This window comes from Oryx dammah, unplaced genomic scaffold (genome assembly GCF_014754425.2).
Source record: "Oryx dammah isolate SB20612 unplaced genomic scaffold, SCBI_Odam_1.1 HiC_scaffold_3, whole genome shotgun sequence".
Lineage (NCBI taxonomy): Eukaryota > Metazoa > Chordata > Mammalia > Artiodactyla > Bovidae > Oryx > Oryx dammah.
In genome coordinates, this window is record NW_024070187.1 from 94,787,705 (window position 1) to 94,807,474 (window position 19,770).

Genomic DNA, 19,770 nt, shown 5'->3' on the forward strand with positions numbered 1-19,770 from the left:
CATGAGTGAACAAGGCTTCAGGTAATTCTAGCTCTCAGCCACTGAGTCACCCAGTCTTTGAATCTTTCCACCTGATGTTCCAGAAACTGTGGTGCAGAGACAAGCCATCTTTGTCACTTGCTGTCCAAATTCCTGACCCACCGAATCTAGAAGAAGAATCCAAGCAACTAAGAGGTGAGTGAGTGGAAGTCACTCAGTCATGTCCAACTCTTTGAGACCCCATAGACTGTAGCCTGCCAGGCTCCTCTGTCCATGGAATTCTCCAGACCAGAATTCTGGAGTGGGTGGCCATTCCCTTCTCCAGGGGATCTTTCCAATCCAGGGACTGAACACAGGTCTCCCACATTGCAGGTGGATTCTTTACCGTCTGAGCCACCAGGGAAGCTCAACTAAGAAGTTGTGGGTGGTGAATTTGTTATATTGTTATAGCAACTGGAACTAAGCCATGAAAAACCATCACAGCTAAACTGAAAATGAAAGGTATATTTGAGGCCAGTATTTAGCTTTCAAGGCAGTTAATAATCAGTGTTTTGATAATTATTTTAGAATCTTGTGTGAATGAAATAATGATGTAAATACTCCTAGTATAATACTTGGCAATAAAAAACAAGAGTTTATTATTATACCAAAAGATATATATGTATATATTTATTTCCAAATGGTTATTATCAATGACCTACAAGTAATAATATTCTGGCCCAGTGTTCCAAAACTTTACATGTACCACCTCTAAGTTATAGATGAATAAATATGTGGTTTGTTATCCAAGGTCACACATATCTAGGAAGAGCAGGAATTCAAACCCATAGTATTTTACTCTAAATCTTTTCCTTTTCATCACAACATTCTCCTCATCCCAGATATTTTAATATTTAGAGAAAATAGGAAATTACCATTGTGAAAAGCTGACCCCACAGAGCTTGAGCCTCACAGAGAAGAGGCTCAAGAATGAAAAATCAACTTTGTACCCAGAAAAGACAGATTAGGAATGATTTAATGATTAGGAATATGAAGGCTCTGTTATATAGGGGAATAATTTTCTGTATTTTCTAAGAATACTTATATATCTAATTTATAAAAAGTTAAAATTTAGAAACTTAGGTGAGCAGTGAGCTCTTAATAAGCACTTCATTTTGGTGAGGATTAACTCTTCATATGCACTAAAGCTTAACTATCTTTACTTCATGATTTAAAAGAAAAAGAAAAGATTGACATTGTATTTAATTGATACAGTTGGGCATACAGATACCAATGATACACAGAATTCAGGACTAAATGGTTATTAAGGCCCCTTTAATTCTAACAGAGATAGTAACAGTACTTTCCATCTATGCAGCATTGATTATTTCATTGAAATTGGTAAAGGACTCTCTATCTATCAACTTACTCCCCAAAACAGTCCCCTAAAGTAGGTATTATTTTACTGTGCCTTTTTCTACAGGTGAGAAAGCTAGTACTCAAAACAGCAAAGTCATTTTCCCAAGGTCATCCAGCTACAAAATAGAGTTGGGATTGTATTATGGTTAGGTCTCTCATTTCTTCATCTTTATAAAGTACTCTAAAGGAAACCCAATAAAATCACATATGGAGATTATATAATGACATGGCCAGTCATAGCCAAAGTAAACTTGTAGTACTCTAAGTTAGTTTTTATTTGTATATATGTAAATTGTTTTTGAATTAAAACTACTGATCACCTTTGAGAATACCATTGCTAATATAACTGTACAGTTCTAATATTAACCTAATACATAAATTTCCTACATTTATAGGTGGGTAATTAAAAAATATATACATGGAAAAACATACAGTGCTTACAAACCAAATGCAAATAAAACTCTTTAAAAAATCTTAGAAATTCATTGAGCGGGTTACGTCGATCCTATTAAAAACGCTTCATCTATGTACAACTTTAAAAATACTACTCCAGGAAACAAAAATTCTTTGGTTCAGCAAAAAGATTTTAAGTGTGGAAATATAATTTGTTAAGGATGCACCTTCTTGGATGGGGCCTCACTCATCTGTTTTAACACTTCAGAAAGCAGATAACTGATTCTCCGAATGCTGAAAATATGGGTGGAGTGTGGGTAGAGGCTGCTTTTCCTATAGAACATCAGCATATGGAAATATAACCAGGAGCTTGAATAATGCAGAAGCTTCATTAATGGAACTTTTTAATGCAGAAGAAACGTTATTTTTACTCTGCTAGATCAGAAAGGTGGAAAGTCGGCTTCCTATCCATTTGGAAAGGAGGGTGAGAGAATAATCATCAATGATACATAAAAACATTCTACTACCAAAGTTCTTAGGCACTGGCATCCAACGCTATTGAAACAAATCTACCCATCATTTGGAAGACTACAGAGGAGACAGGAGGGGACTTGATGTCGGGTGTCCTTGTTACTGGGCATTACTTCTCGAGCGGCTGGCCTGCCTTAAATATCTAAAATTATAAATAGTCCCATGACTCACACATCTTTTTAAAAAATTATTAATGCAACAGTGATTTTGGTTTGCATCAATATTTGCCAATGGGATTTTCATTAAAAATTAACTGTGTTTATTCTATACCCTTGGTTTATTAATAGCAACAGTCACAGAACTGGTCAAAATATCTCAGAGTTTCAAAGAGTCAACATTTTGACCTTTTGGAAGTTTTTCTCCTCCACAGGTAAGGGGAAGGAAAAGCCTTCACAATCCAGTTTTTGCATGTTTTCTAAGTTGATTGTGAAAATATTTAATATGTAAGATAAAACTTTTCCATAGGCCCCTCAATTAACCACACGTTACAACCACCTCTCACAAGACTTTTGCAAAGTCTCTGAGGTACCACAGCTGGTCACAGGAAAATAAAAAAATATTTTTTGCTTTGTTTATTTTTTCTAAGTTCTCCAATACAATATAATTACCTGGAAGGAAGAATTAACTCATTTATGTTAGGAAGTGGTACCAAGGACTAATATTCAAATTTGCCTTTCCCCTTTCAGAAGCATATTAATTTATTTCTAGGTTGAATGCAGGTGAAAACCAAGAATTTCTATTGACTACCAAGTTTCCTGCAAACTGCAATTTCAAGATGCCATAATGCTAACGTGAGATTGTTGGGAAAGGGAAATTTTTCCAAAATTAACCCTTGTTCTTCCTTATACTTGAATGACTTAGTTGCTCAAGGACAAGACATTTTTTAAACCTTACTAGGATTTAAACGAGACAAGAATGATAAGGACGGAGCAATAGATTTCAGAGAAGATAATGTCCCTTTAGCAAAAATGGTTCTGACTTCGAAGAGGGGACTAAGACAGCCTTCAACATTTGAGAAAAGCAAAGAATGGAACACATGAATAATTCACAGCATCTAAATGAGCCCATTATAATTCAGAACCACCTCTGCACCCACTCTCTCCCACCCCAGATTATGGGCAGGGATTTTGTTTCTCTAATGGTCTTCCAAAAGATAGTGTCAAACTCCAAGGAGAAATGATCAGTGTTGGATTGCTAGGACTTCTAGTCCTCTTGACTCTGTAGGCAGTGATCGTCTTTCCTTCTCTCAGAAGTCTTTATCCCAGCCTGACAGCTCATCTGGAGGCACCCCCCTTTCAGGAGGATACTTGTCAAAGTAGCTGTGATCTGTGGGTCCACTGAGCTAGTAGAGAAAAGAAGAAACCAAAGGTGAGAACAGATGGGAATGCTCCCTGTATCTGAACACTGATTTTATACTGCAGCCACTTGTAAGGTATGCATAAGGAAAAGAAGACCAGTTATCAGTTTCGAATCACACTCTCAACCTCATGAGATCTCCCCTTTAGAACAAATGGATTGGATTCCAGAATTACCTTTGATAGGAGCTACCTGACCTGAGAAGTTATTTCTGAAAGAAAAGATGAAAAAATAATATCTATTTTTCAAACTGGAAAACATTTTAAAAGGAAATATTTTTTCTTTAAAAATGGGTCAGAATCCTTCTTCCACTTTGTATGTTTCTCATCAATCGAAATTTTATATGGCTAATTGATACATATAAAGTCTCCAGAAGTTCAAACAATGGGAAAATTCAAAATGTTTGTTTGGAATGACTTTGTTGAAAAAATTAAATGACTCTGGTGTTCAGTTACTCTGTAAATCAAGTGGTTTTCAATTTTTAGTCTTCAAACAATTTTCATTAGTATCTAATTGAATTATCAGCTGTAGATAATTGAAAATACTGTTTATAATCCATCATAATGAGTTTTGGAGAGACAAGGAGACTACTCAGGTGTTCAAAGTGACATTTTATTATAAAACCCTCCACTCTCATTTACTTGTTTACATGAACACAACTCTTAGCACGTTCATCTATTGGACTGGCCAAAAAGTTTGTTTGGGTTTTTCTGGAAGATGGTGTGGAAAAACCTGAACAAACTTTTTGACCAACCTAATATATAAAAATAATTTTTAAGAGAAATAGAACTGATGTGGAATCTGGTTCCACTTTTTAATAAATAATATTTATCCTCAAGTACATTAAACAATTTCTTTTCAAAGCATTTTGTTTAATAATTACTTTAAAATTTATAATGTATTATGTTAAAATGTAATTGTAACTGAATTCAGAAGAAATATCTGTGCTGCCAACAAAATCTTTACTCTCACAAAAATTTTAAATTAAAAAAAATTAAAATTTAAAATTTTTAAAGGATGAGCAATAAAAGGCTTTCCAGCATAAAAATCTTTTACATTACGATAAAATTTTATAGGGAAAATCTAATGGAAATATGGAGATAGGCATTCAGAGAGAAAAAGGAATGATATTATATTTCTGTCTGTATTTTTAAATTATTTTAAAAATAATTATTCATGTCCAAAAAAGCAACACTCGGGGACTGAGCACTGGAAATGTAGCTAGTCGTAATTAAGATGTGATGAGAAGTGGAAAATCCACTTGAGATTTTTGAAAATTCAGAAAGATCTCATTAATATTCTGTGTTGGTTACAATTTGAACTGTAATATGTAAGGGCTTCCCTGGTGCTACCAAGGGCTTCCCCGATGGCTCAGCTGGTAAAGAATTTATCCACAATGCGGGAGACCTGGGTTCAATCCCCAGGTTGGGAAGATCCCCTGGATACAGGAATGGCTACCCACTCCAGTATTCTAGCCTGGAGAATTCTATGGACTGTATAGTCCATGGGGTCACAGAGAGTCAGACACAACTGAGAGATTTTCACTTTCGTTTTCACATGTGGAAATAATAATCCTTAATGTAGTAAAATAATTAAAACTAATTTCACCTATTTCTTTTAACTCTTTTAAATATGGCTACTGGAAGATTTTAAATTGCATATAGGTTCATATTATATTTCTAGAACCATATTTCAGCCTGACCAACACTGATGACCTTGGGACTTAGAAATGAAAGTGTTAGTCACTCAGTCGTGTCCGACTCTTTTTGACTCCATGGACTATACAGCCCACCAGCCTCCTCTGTTCACGGAATTCTCCAGGCAAGAATATTGGAGTGAGTAGCCATTGCCTTCTCCAGGAGATCTTCCTGACCCAGGGATCCAGCCTGGTCTCCTTCATTACTTAGACTCACATGTAATGCATTCCTAAGAGTTGAGCTAAGGTCCATTAACAGGTAATAGAATCATATTTGCATAGAATCACAATTGCAAAGACATTTTCACTTAAATTTAAAAACTTAAAATTTTTAAGATCTATTACACACATACACTCGAGTGTGCGCACATAATCACACACTTAAACTCTGTTTACAAAAACACCTTTAAAAAAATCAAGAGAGTAACATCAGCTACTATACCTCTCTTTGTAAAGGTGATGGAAGATTTCGTGCTTTCAGTCCCTCCCAATTAAAACCATTTAACCACCTGAGAAATGAGAAAAGCACAGAGGAATATTACTGATCTGATATACTATTAGCATGTCATGTTATCTGTCAACCCATTCTGTTGCCTGCCTCCTGCCTGCAACGGTGTAGCTGCAAGTAATCAGAGAGAAATACTCATTGTGCCCCCCCCCAACACACACACCTGTGTATCTCACATTACATCCATGCCCACTACCTTCTGGGGAGGGGGTTTTAGTGTCTCCAGCAGTCAGTCTGGATCTCTCTGTTTTTCCACTCATTGCTACACTCTTTTAGACTCATAATTCATTCTTTGTCCTCTCTCCTCAAACTTTCAGAACTTCCTCTCCATCCTCACTCCCAAATGATAGCCTGGCTTCCTATTTCACGAAGAAAATTGGAGCAGAAAAAGGAACTCCTACAATTTTTCACCAGCATAATGCTACATGCAAGTTCAGGAGCTAAGTCATGTCTGACTCTTTGTGACCCCAAGGACTGCAGCCTGCCAGGCTTCCTCTGTCCAAGAGATGTTTCAGGCAAGAGTACTGGAGTGGGTTGCCATTTCCTTCTCCTATGTACCTGCCTATGTACCCACATCTGTGTGCTTCCCTTCTCTCCTTTGCCATGAATGCATTGCCTTTGCTTCCAGTTGAGGTCAGCTCCTCTACTGTGTAATTGATCCTGTAGACATTCTCTATTCAAACATGCTCCTTAAAATCTTACCTCTCCTGAGTTTTCTCTGCTGGTGCATTCAGATCAGTGTGGAAACAATGAAATTCTTGCAACCACAAAGCATTCTCCCTTCACCTGAACTTTTCTCCAACTCTCACTCCAGTTCTCTCTTCTCATTGGAAGAAAACTTGAAAGAGTAACCTAATCACTGTATCAACTGCACACAAAAAAACTGCTGCCTGCTAATGCCAAAGAATGCTCAAACTACCGCACAATTGCACTCATCTCACACGCTAGTTAAGTAATGCTCAAAATTCTCCAACCCACACTTCAGCAATACGTGAACTGTGAACTTCCAGATGTTCAAGCTGGATTTAGAAAAGGCAGAGGAACCAGAGATCAAATTGCCAGCATCCGCTGGATTATGGAAAAAGCAAGAGAGTTCCAGAAAAACATCTCTTTCTGCTTTATTGACTATGCCAAAGCCTTTGACTGTGTGAATCACAATAAACCATGGACAATTCTGAAAGAGATGGGAATACCAGACCATCTGACCTGCCTCTTGAGAAACCTGTATGCAGGTCAGGAAGCAACAGTTAGACCTGGACATGGAACAACAGACTGGTTCCAAATAGGAAAAAGAGTACATCAAGGCTGTATATTTTCACCCTGCTTATTTAACTTATATGCAGAGTACATCATGAGAAATTTTGGGCTGGAAGAAGCAGAAGCTGGAATCCAGATTGCTGGGAGAAATATTAATAACCTCAGTTATGCAGATGACACCACCCTTGTGGCAGAAAGTGAAGAGGAACTAAAGAGCCTCTTGATGAAAGTGAAAGAAGAGAGTGAAAAAGTTGGCTTAAAGCTCAACATTCAGAAAACTAAGATCATAGCATCTGGTCCCATCACTTCATGGGAAATAGATGGGGAAACAGTGAAAACAGTGGCTGACTATATTTTTCTGGGTTCCAAAATCACTGCAGATGGTGATCGCAGCCATGAAATTAAAAGACGCTTACTCCTTGGAAGGAAGTTATGACCAACCTAGATAGCATATTAAAAAGCAGAGATATCACTTTGTCAACAAAGGTCCATCTAGTCATGGATATGGTTTTTCCCATAGTCATGTATGGATGTGACAGTTGGACTATAAAGAAAGCTGAGCGCCGAAGAATTGATGCTTTTGCACTGTGGTGTTGGAGAAGACTCTTGAGAGTCCCTTGGACTGCAAGGAGATTCAACCAGTCCATCCTAAAGGAGATCAGTCCTGGGTGTTCATTGGAAGGACTGATGTTGAAGCTGAAACTCCAGTACTTTGGCTACCTGATGCAAAGAGCTGACTCATTTGAAAAGACCCTGATGCTGGGAGGGATTGAGGGCAGGAGGAGAAGGGGACAACAGAAGATAAGAAGGTTGGATGGCATCACCGGCTTAATGGACATGGGTTTGGGTGGACTCTTGGAGTTGGTGATGGACAGGGAGGCCTGGCGTGCTGCGGTTCATGTGGTCTCAAAGAGTCGGACACGACTGAGTGACTGAACTGAACTGAACTGATTCCAGTAAACACTGAATGTTGCCTGCACTGAAGCCATCAGCCTCTGTAGCCACCTGGCAAGGAATTTGGGGTGGAGAAAAACATAATACTGGCACTAGATAGTTAAGATATATACCAAAATAATGATGTCAAGAAGATGCCCAGACTCTTGCATCTTCTCATATATAGAAAAGCAGTAAAATCGTTGACTTGTGATGTCTTTTATTTGTGATTAGCAGTAAATGTTTTTCCTCTCTCTTTTTAAATTGAAGTATAGTTGCTGTACAGTATTATATGTTACAGATGTACAATACAGTGACTGATAATTTTAAAAGGTTATACTCCATTTATAGTTATTACAAAATTGGCTATATTTCCTGTGTTGTACAATATATTTTTGTAGCTTGTTCTTTACCTAATACCTAATAGTTTGTAGGTAAACTCTTACTCCTCTACCCTTAGATTGCCCCACCCTGTTTCAGCAGTAATCTTCTGATGTCCTACTACATGTTTTTTTCTTAAGCAAAAACTCCTATATATCCCAGCTCCTCCCTTACCTCTCTGGAGCAGTTTCTCAGAGATAGCTGAGGGGCTACCTCCCAGGCTATCGTCCTCAATAAGGTCTTTGAATAAAACCTAACTTGCAACTTTTAGGTTCTGTGTTTTGCTTCAGTCAACACTATCCATTTTCTCCTGGGCATACTTCAGTCAGATTTCACCCTCTCCACTCCATGAAATTGCCTCAATTCTCAGTTTTAACCTTGCTGCCAGCAGCATTTGCCACAGCTCATCACTCACGTTTACCCATCACTCACACTTACCCATCACTCACACGTACTCAAATACTTCCTTTGCTTGGCTCCAGAGACATACTCTTGTTCTGGCTTTCTTCTTACCTTCCTGAGTACTTTTTCTCCTTTTCCACTGCTATTTCCATATGAAGTTGTTGCGCTCTGGAGCTCAGTCATTAGAGCTGTTCATTTTTCAACTACCCTCACTTTGTAGGTAATCTCATTCAGTCTTATGGCTTTAAATAGCATGTAGGAACTGATTACTCTCAAATTTCTATTTCCATTTAAGATCTCCCCACTCCATTGTTTTATAGGCTGATATCCATAACTGCCATTCATGATCACCCCAAAGAATGTCTAATGGGTATCTAGCAACAATCAGGTCCATAATGAAGCTCCAAATTTTCCTCAATAAATTTGTCTCAACTCTTCCAGTTGTTCAAACCAAAGACTTTGGAGTTATCCTTTCTCTCACATCCTGTCTCAGTTCATGAGCAAATTTAGTCAGCATTATCTTCAAAATACATTTGTATTCAGAACCCTACAAATACTCGATATCTCCATTCTACCAGCATGCACCAAGCCATTAGTATTTCTTGCCTGTATTATTACAATAACCTCCTAACAGGTCCTCTGAGCGTCCCTGGTCACTCAGGGGTAAAAGAATCCCCCTGCCAATGCAGGAGACTCAAGAGATGTGGGTTCAACCCCTGGATGAGGAAGAGCCCCTGGACTAGGAAATGGTCATCTCCTCCAGTATTCTTGCCTGGAGCAGCCCATGGAGAGAGGAGCCTGGAGGGCTACAGTCCATGGGGTTACAAAGAGTTGGACACAACTGAGTGCACCCATGCATGCAAACAGGTCCTTCTACTTTTGTCCATGCGAAACAATCCAGCAGCAAAAGCAATCATTGAAAATGTAAGTCAGGTCACATCATGCCTTTGTTCGAAGCTGCCCAATGCTTTCAATTTCACTCAGTGTAAAAGGCAAAGTCCTCACCATGTCTTTATTATAACCCATTGACTTACAAAATCATCCTTTCAACCGCCACCCTTCCCCCACCTTACCATTGTCCTACTTTTCTCTTTCTTTCTGTTTTGCACCTCTGTCTCCTCAACATTCTTCCAAGAAGCTAGGGATGCTCCCAATTCAAGGCCTTTGCATGTAAGCCCCTGTAAGTGAATGAGTCTTTCCCCAGATTTCCACATGATTTGCTCCCTCAACAGTATCAGATATTTTCTCAAAGGTCATTTCTTAGAGAAGCCTTTTTTGGGAGACCCGGTTCAATCCCTGGGTCGGGAAGACCCCCTGGAGAAGGAAATGGCAACCCACTCCAGTAGTCATGCCTGAAAAATTCCATGGATGGGGAAGCCTGGTGGGCTACAGTTCATAGGGTGGCAAAGAGTCAGACACGACTGAGCAACTTCACTTTCTTTTGCCATCCAGTCTAACATGGCAAAATTTCCCCATTCCCCGCACACCCCCCCCCCACCGCACATTACATCCCATCCTTTCTCTATTTTCTCTCCTTTGTACTTAAAGCTCTCTAATATCTCTACTATACATTTTACATAGTTATGATATCTTCTTTATTTTCTTTCTCCCCAACTAGAATGCAAGCTACATGATGGCAGGGATACAAGCTCGTTTCCAAAGAAGCGTCACAAACACTTGAAACAGTGCATGCTAAGTTGCTTCAGTTGTGTCTGACTTTTTTTGCGACCCTGTGGATGACAGCCTGCCAGGCTCCTCTCTCCATGGGATTCTCCAGGCAAGAAAACTGGAGTGGATTGCCATTTCCTTCTCCAGGGGATCTTTCCAACCAAGGGATCAAACCCGCATCTCTTATGTCTCCTGCACTTGCAGGTGGGTTCTTTACCACTAGGACCACCTGGGAAGCCCACTTGGAACAAAACAGGGGCTCAAATAAATGTCTGTTGAATAACTTAGTGAGTCTACAACAAGAGGACACATTTACACAGGATCTCTAACTATCATTCTCACAACATCACATTTCCATATTGTGATGCTCTTGATGAAATGTATCTAAAAAGCTCCAAGAGAAAAAGTATCTTACAATTATCTGTAATGGGATGAAGCTGAAGGCCAGATGAAGTTCTTTCATTTATTGCTTCCAAATCATTCATCTAAAAGGACTGATATGGTCTTTAGGATACATATCAGGTTTGGTGAGCTGAAGATTCAACACCAGAAATGAGGAGACCTTACTTCTCTCAGACAGAAAAAAAAAAATGTACTCTGTCTCTCAGAATATTATGAAGCACATGGAGTAATACTGTTTTATATAATACTGATCTTTTCTGTTGGGACACTGAAGTCACTTCAGTCAGTCAAGAAAAATGTACACACTGTTATATACTTATTAATAAAATGGATAACCAACAAGGACCTACTGTATAGCACAGGGAACTCTGCTCCATGTTATGTGGCAGCCTGGATGGGAGAGGGTTTGGGGGGAGAATAGACACATGAATATGTATGGCTGAGTCCCTTCCCTGTTCACTGAAACTATCACATCACTGTTAATTGGCTATACCCTCCATACAAAATAAAAACTTAAAAAAAATAAAGAAAAGAAAAAGCACCAGTCCAGGGCTTAAAAATAAAAGTACAGAAAGTCGATTTGGTCCCAGGAATCAGAAACAACAAAGACCCTGCTTTTAAGATATCTTTATTTTGGTAGAAGGTGACAAGTAAACAAACAAGTAAGTACTACAAATACTTACATTAGTTTCATATACTAATAAGTAATAGAGAATAAAGAGAAGACATAAGAGAATAAAATGGTAGAGGTTGACTGGGATGAGGATGGGTTGGGAGGTTCTGCTTTTTAGCACTCTATCTGAAGAAATGATATCTGAATTAAAGCTATAATGGAGAGAATGGAGAAGCCATGGATAGATTCGTCTCAATGGCTTTCTAAATGGAAGAAAGTGATAAAATGAGCAGAAGTGTAGTGAATGGAGGGAAAACTAGAAAAACATATCATGTCTGAGAATCAGTCAGAGGCCAGATCCTGTAGGGTCTTGTAGAACATAGAAAGGCATCAAGATTTTATGCTTAGGGGAAAACCAGTAGAAAGTTAGAAGGAAGTGATGCGATCAAAGCATGTTAAGACAATTATGGCCGCTATGTGAAGAATATCCACAGCAGGGGTGCAATGGGAGGGTGGTAGGAGGTGTGAGAAGGCAGGCTCGGAGATTTTATGAGACCTTCACATTCTTCTGTCTGTCAATTGGACCTGCAGTTACGTTTTTCTACCTTTTTCAATCTCTTCCCACTCGTGGAACTGGTTTGGGGGTCACTCCCATCCTAAGTCTAAGCTTAGCAAGAGAGAAAGTACTAAAGACAGAGGCCAAGGCTCTGGTACATTCCATTTCCGATGCCATGCCATTCTTCACCCAAAGCACCATTTTTGCCTGAGCTGCTGAGTCTTTAAGCAAAGAGTGAGAGTCAGACAGCGGTGCTAGCTATATGACTTCCCCGGTCCTTGCTGCAAAACCGCAGAAGTCTTCTGCTTGATCCACCCATCAGCTTCTTTGTACAGACTGAGGCTCCATTTTTAGGGATTTCTGGGCACACAGTTCTGTGGGTTCTTTTCTTTTACCACCAAAGTCTGCCACAATTCCTTTTCACATATTTTACAATGCTCTCTACCCAGAACCTACTCCATAAATATTAATAAAAATCATTAATGTTACTCCACTGAATCAAAGAGCCTATGCATTTCTTGTTGAGTACTTGTTACAATTTGACTTATGGCAATATTTACTTAACATGAGTGGTTATTCACTTAACACTTGGCCTTTTTGACACTAACCACATTTTAAGTAATCCAAGTGCCAGCATGCACTCGTGTGTGAAAAATATTCACTAAAGAAATATTAGCAGCAACTGCACATAAATTGCTTCTTCATTTTTAGAAGACTTGTAGCTATTCTTGAGAGTAAAATTCTAGAGACTCGAAATATTAAAGGTAACATTATGAGACTGGAAACAAATTACTCCTGGGCCTAGCAGGAAAGATTTAATTGTACCCTACAAATATATTATCCCTCTTTTCAGACAGACATGACTGGTACCTGGTTAATAAATTAACTCACAAAAAGGAGAGAGAGGAACTCTATTTTTAGGAAAGACAATTTATCACAGACTGGACAAACATTTGACAATAGAACATGTTTAATTGTATTGTTTTAAAAAACATAATTGAAGTAAATAGCTTTCTAAGGAAAAAAAAAATGTTTTACCTTAGAGAGGAGCTGGAAAATCTGATAGCAAATTTTAGAAAATTTTTTTGTTTTATTTCTTTATTTAGGCAGCGACGTATGGCATGTGGGGATCTTAGTTACCTGGCCAGGGATTGAACCTGTGCTCCCTGCATTGGAAGCATAGAGTGGACCAGGACCTCCAGGGAAGCCCAGAAAGAATGTTTTCTCAAAAAAAAAAAAAAAAAATCCAGAATATCCTGGGTAGAGAAGCTATATATGCCTTGGAGACTTGTAGAAGGTTCTAGAACACTCCTATTTGAAAGCAGAGAGAGATCTATTTTTCATCCCCACATGCCCCAGCTTTGTATCTTAAGAATCACTATGAAAATAAGATGAAATAATGGTTTTAAGCTCCCTGTGCTCACCAGAAGGCACTGTGTAAATTTGGTGCATCTTATTAGTGAACTCTGCCCTACACATGGATGCTTCAGCTACTTGGCAAACAGCACCGTCTGTTAAAAAGCATGGGCAAATTAATCCCTATGGGGAAGGGAATTCAAAATTCTTCATTACCACACTAAAGTGAGAAAGTCCTTTAGCATCAATTTGCATGTGCATAAAATTCCAATTTGACAGTTACATTTAAATGAGTCTCAGGTAAATGAGAAGCAAGAGATAAAACTGGAACCTGTTAACAATTATATCACTTCTATTTTCCAACTACCTCAGAGCAACCATGAAGACGCTTCTTTAATGAGACAAAAGCAGACAATACACTGGAAGGGGGACTTTAATTGACAGGACTTTTGTTTGTTCAATAAAAATGGTATATTTATGTGTCTTTTTATCATGAGAGAAGAAACTGTGATAACAGCATGTAGGAAGAGAGAGAAATTGGAATCTAAGATAAATAATAAACTTTACACTGAAGACAAGCCAAAGGCTCTAAGAATAAAGAACAGAAAATACTCTAAGCATTTTGATGTCTCTGAAATGCACAGATGTGTCTGTCCGTCTCCATCTCTTCCCTGCTCCCCACCCCCCTTCCTGATATATCCTGACTCCTTACGGAGGAGCCCAATATGAATTTACAATGTTGAATACATGGCTTTATTTCAAGAAAGCTCATGAATAGATAGAGCAGGGTTGGCAGCCCAGGGATTTTTTTTTTTTTCTGAGCTGCACCACTACTGTTCAGAAAAATGGACAGTGTTTCTATTCAGCAACATCTCTCCCTTTATTTTCACTCTATGGTGATTTGCCTCTAATTCTTCAGTAAAAACATCCAGAGAGAAATAAAATATTGAGAGGTGTTTTCCTCTCTGAAAGTGAACACAGCAGTGTGTTCAAAGGTTTTCAAAAATGAAATTCTCAAATTTATTTTATTTTGAACTATCAAGAAGTGATAGTCTCTATTTGTAAATCAAGCACAAAAGCAAAACATCTTGAGGATGGCAGGATTTAGCCAGGCATAGATTAAAAACAAACAAACAACTCCAAGGCTTGAACTTCCACACATGCAAACAAGTCAGAGATTTTATGTTGTGGAGGTTATTGATGGTTTTAAAGTCCAGTTTTAGAAATTCACAGACCTGAAGAGGTGCATATTAGATTACTACATAAGGATAAAGCATGGTTTGAGGTTTTGTGGAAATCAATGTACCTTACCCGAAAAAGTAACTTTAAAATGTGCAGAGCTAACATCACTCATTATCAGAGAAATGCAAATCAAAATCACAATGAAGTACCATCTCACACCAGTCAGAATGGCTGCTGTCCAAAAGTCTACAAGCAATAAATGCTGGAGAGGGTGTGGAGAAAAGGGAACCCTCTTACACTATTGGTAGGAATGGAAACTAGTACAGCCACTATGGAGAACAGTGTAGAGATTCCTTAAAAAACTGGAAATAGAACTGTCATATGACCCAGCAATCCCACTGCTGGGCATACACACCAAGGAAACCAGAATTGAAAGAGACATGTGTACCCCAATGTTCATCACAACACTGTTTATAATAGCCAGGACATGGAAGCAACCTAGATGTCTATCAGCAGATGAATGGATAAGAAAGCTGTGGTACATATACACAATGGAATATTACTCAGCCATTAAAAAGAATACATTTGAATCAGTTCTAATGAGGTGGATGAAACTGGAGCCTATTATACAGAGTGAAGTAAGCCAGAAAGAAAAACACCAATACAGTATACTAACACATATATATGGAATTTAGAAAGATGGTGATGATAACCCTATATGCAAGACAGAAAAAGAGACACAGGTGTATAGAACAGTCTTTTGGACTCTGTGGGAGAAGGCGAGGGTGGGATGATCTGAGAGAATAGCATTAAAACATGTATATTATCATATGTGAAACAGATCGCCAGCCCAGGTTCAATGCATGAGACAGGGTGCTCAGGGCTGGTGCACTGGGATGACCCTGAGGGATGAGATGGGGAGGGAGGTGGGAGAGGGGTTCAGGATGGGGAACACATGTACACCCATGGCTGATTCATATCAGTGTATGGCAAAAACCACTACAATATTGTAAAGTAATTAACCTATAACTAAAATAAATAAATGTTTAAAAATAATAATAAAATAAAATGTGGAGAGCTAGTCAAAGGAAAATTATGTTTCAAATTAATGTATAATATCAATTAAACTGAAATAGAAGGCTATTTAAGAGTTGATTTAGTTAACCCATTCTCTTGAATATGGATAACAATGATAGTATCCTACTTTAACTGCAAATCAAACGTCAAAATTAGAACTTGATTCCTTTACAGAATCCAAGATAATATTGGAAAATAATAAAGAAAGCAGCAGATAAAAAGCTAAGTTGATATAACCTGAATATGTAATTTTATGATTTGTTTTGTAACTTTATCCATACTTGATAGGAGTTTCCAGCACTGGCAAAATCACATTGAGATTGATCTTGGTAACTGCAAGTAGTACAACACAGATGAGAAATAAAGCACCAGAAAGGGCAAACTGAGTGTCTGGGGAGGGGTCTTTGCAGCGTACTGAGAAAAGCTTCAAGATGACCACATTTTAAAAATATTTCTATATTTGCTGGGCAGAGAAATATGTACCTGTGTTTCTTAATGTCATTGATTCCATTCTTCAGATTTCCCAGTCTTTCTGTTGGATTCTGCCTACAAAAAAATTTTAAGTCAGCTTATAATAATTATGCTTGAGTGAATTTTACTTTAAAATTTAATGCTTTTTCTTTATCCATTCATTCATTTTGTCAGTAATATGTATAAACCAGGCACATTTGTGTATAGGGAGAGAGAAAACATACGCCCTCTCTGGAGGAGCCACAGTCCAATTACAGTCAGAAATATGAATATCAGTTCAGTTCAGTTCAGTCGCTCAGTCGTGTCCAACTCTTTGCGACCCCATGAATCGCAGCAAGCCAGGCCTCCCTGTCCATCACCAACTCCCGGAGTTCACTCAGACTCACGTCCATTGAGTCAGTGATGCCATCCAGCCATCTCACCCTCTGTCGTCCCCTTCTCCTCCTGCCCCCAATCCCTCCCAGCATCAGAGTCTTTTCCAATGAGTCAACTCTTCACATGAGATGGCCAAAGTACTGGAGTTTCAGCTTCAGCATCATTCCCTCCAAAGAAATTCCAGGGCTGATCTCCTTATGTATCTATATATCCCAGTATATAGCTATAGGCTATATATGGGCTTCCTTTGTGGGTCAGCTAGTAAAGAATCCACCTGCAATGCGGGAGATCTACGTTTAGTCCCTGGATTGGGAAGATCCCCTGGAGAAGGGAAAGGCTACCCACTTCAGTATTCTGGCCTAGAAAATTATGAGGTCGCAAAGAGCTGGACATGACTAAGTGACTTTCACTTTCTCTATATAGCTATAGACACTTAGATATAGATATTGATATATAGATAGGTATATATCCCAGTGCTTTAAATGAGCTATGAATAAATGCTTAGAAGAATAGGCGGATGCTATTATATCTTACCAATTTTGCTAAGAAGACCAAGGAAAGCTTTAGAGAATCATTTACAATGGAGTTGAAGAAATTTCTGTGGGCAACCAGCAGCAAGGTATCATGTCCTAAATTTACTAAATTTTAATGCACTTTTGAAAGTTCGTATGTGCAAAAAATGTTCAAAATGTTTTTTAAAAAAAGGCAACAAAATTAAGTTTAAACAAAATTCTAGAAGTCTTCTGTTCTCCAACAAATTACTTTTAATGTTAAATAGAAATCTGCAGTAATTTGCAATAAGGTCAGAGGAGTATTTTTTAAAAAACTGAAGGCTAGAAGAGGGCATACAGCAACACTTCATCACCACCACTGAAAATTAATGGAGGCTATAAATTACTCCTTCATTACAGTAAGTTTTGTGGTTTTGTTTTTCTCTACAACAGACAAAGATGATTCTCAACGATAACCTGAACAATCTGGATGACTTTTAAACTATTAAGAAGGTACTGTGGTTCTATCATATGAAGGAAATTCAAACTCCTAGTACAGACCATAAAATAGAAAACATGTAGGCGCATGCTAAGTCACTTCAGTCATATCTGACTCTTTGCAATCCTATGGAGTGCCAGGTTCCTCTGTCCATGGGATTCTCCAGGAATACTGGAGTGGGCTGCCATGAGCTCCTCCAGAGGATCTTCTCAACCCAGGGATCAAACCTGTGTCTCTTACATCTCTTGCATTGGCAGGCGGATTCTTTACCACTATCTACCTGGGAAGTCCAAAGTAGAAATGATTTTCTTTAAATATAATCTAGCTACATAGAAAAATACTATAAGTAAATACATAATCTAACTTTAAAATAGCAGCAGAAATAAGAAGCCTTCACACTTTCTCTAAAAACAAGGGATTTTTAATAGTCATTCTCACCTGCAAAGCCTCCGAATCAGATCCTCAGGTCGTCTTGTTATCTTTCTGGGAAAATCCATTTTTTCAATGCCTTTGAGAATCAGATTGTAGGTCATCATTTGGTCAATCCCAGAAAAAGGAGGGCTAGAGAAAAGCCAAAATAGCACATTAGGACCCACATCTGAGACACATTTACAACTAATATTCCACCCTCCTTCTTTCCCTCCTTCCCTCTCTCACATAGGTTTTTTATAGCAAATCTGCACATATGCTAGAAAATAATCTCATTACTTGAATACCACTTAAAATACACACATCCACACATAGACATAGAGGTAATCTATTGGGTGGTGATAATCACTGAAAAGAAAAATAAAATGGAGGACAGAGAGTGAGAGAGAGGTGTGATGTTTTCAGACACAGTGGATAGTAAAAGGGCTTCAGTGGTAAAGAATCCACCTGCCAAGGCAGAAGAATAGATTTAATCCCTGGGTCGGGAAGATCCCCTGGAGAAGAAAATGGCAACCCACTAAGCCTCTCTCATATGCTGACAATTAAGCAGAGATGAGAATTCATCTCTTGTAGAAAAAGAATTCCAAGATAGCAAGGAGTCAGGAACAGAGATGGGTTATTCTTGGAACAGGGAGGGCAGTGTTGCTGGTGGAGTCAGTAAGCAGGGCAGGAGGATAAGAGATGAGGATCACATGACTATAGACCTAGTGGGCTATGGGAAGGACCTGGGAATGTGTTCTAATTTACAAAACCCAAAGTAAGGTTTTAAAAATGTGCTGATGGACTTCCAGTGGTTAAGATTCCATGCTTCCACTGGAGGGGTCGTGGAGTCAATTGCTGGTCAGGAAACTAAGATCCTGTATGCCAGGTGGTATGACCAAAAGGAAGAAAAAAAAAAAAACACAAAACAAAAAAATGTGTTGAAAATAAACTGTGATGGTTCTAGTGGTGGGGGAAGGCAAGGCTGGTAGCTCAGACTAGAACAGTAGTGGTGAAGGTGGAGATGTGATTGGATTCCAGATTATTTCGAAGGAAGTCAACAGGATTTGCTAATGGGGTGAATGTGGTATGCAGGAGAAAGCAAGGATTCAAGAATGATGCTAAAGTGTTTGGGGTGTTTCCCTGGTAGCTCAGCTGGTAAAGAATCCACCTGCAATGCAGGAGACCTGGGTTTGATCCATGGGTTGGAAAGATCCCTTGAAGAAGGGCATGGCAACCCACTCCAGTATTCTGGCCTGGAGAATCCCTATTGACAGAAGAGCCTGGCGGGCTACAGTCCATGGGGTTGTAAAGAGTCGGCATGACTGAGTGACTGAGGGGCTAAGCACAAAGCATTTTGATCTATGGAACTGAGCTATTTTTACTAAGACTGGAGTGGGCTGGGAGTACAGGTTGCAGAGCAGGTTATTAAGAAGAGAATCAAGAGTTATGTCTTGAACATCCAAATAGAGATGCTAAGCAAACAGTTGAACTTAGGAGTCTGGCATTCAGGGAAGAGCCTAGGGCTGGAGTTGTGGTTCTGAGGAGTCCTTAGACAGCATTTATGGCCAGGGGACTTGATGTTATCACCCAAGGAGTGAATAGGTAGAAAACAGGTCAAGGACTGAAGTGACCTGAGTCAGGATGATAAGAAGGATCCAGCAACAGACACTGAGCTGGAGACTCTAGCATCAGGACAGAAAAGAGAGTATTTCAAAGCAACTGTTGCAACAATGAATAAGAAAGTTTACAATAGCTAGGAGATGGAAGCAACCTAGATGTCCATCGGCAGATGAATGGATGAGAAAGTTGTGGTACACATACACAATGGAATATTA

The 19,770-nt window shown here is 38.8% G+C and overlaps 1 protein-coding gene across 2 annotated transcripts in view; it reads right to left on the reverse strand.

Annotated features, from left to right (window-relative positions):
* Nucleotides 1-590: 590 nt before the first annotated feature.
* Nucleotides 591-19,770, reverse strand: part of PRKG2 (protein kinase cGMP-dependent 2) — a 111,593-nt gene continuing 92,413 nt past the window's right edge. For both annotated transcript variants that reach the window (XM_040237184.1, XM_040237185.1), the window contains 4 exons: nt 17,963-18,085; nt 16,172-16,234; nt 5,796-5,862; nt 591-3,643 (listed from right to left, as the gene is read on the reverse strand). In XM_040237184.1, coding sequence (XP_040093118.1) covers nt 3,548-3,643; nt 5,796-5,862; nt 16,172-16,234; nt 17,963-18,085 — 349 coding nt within the window. In that variant the 3' untranslated portion in view covers nt 591-3,547. The remainder of the gene's footprint in view (nt 3,644-5,795; nt 5,863-16,171; nt 16,235-17,962; nt 18,086-19,770) is intronic.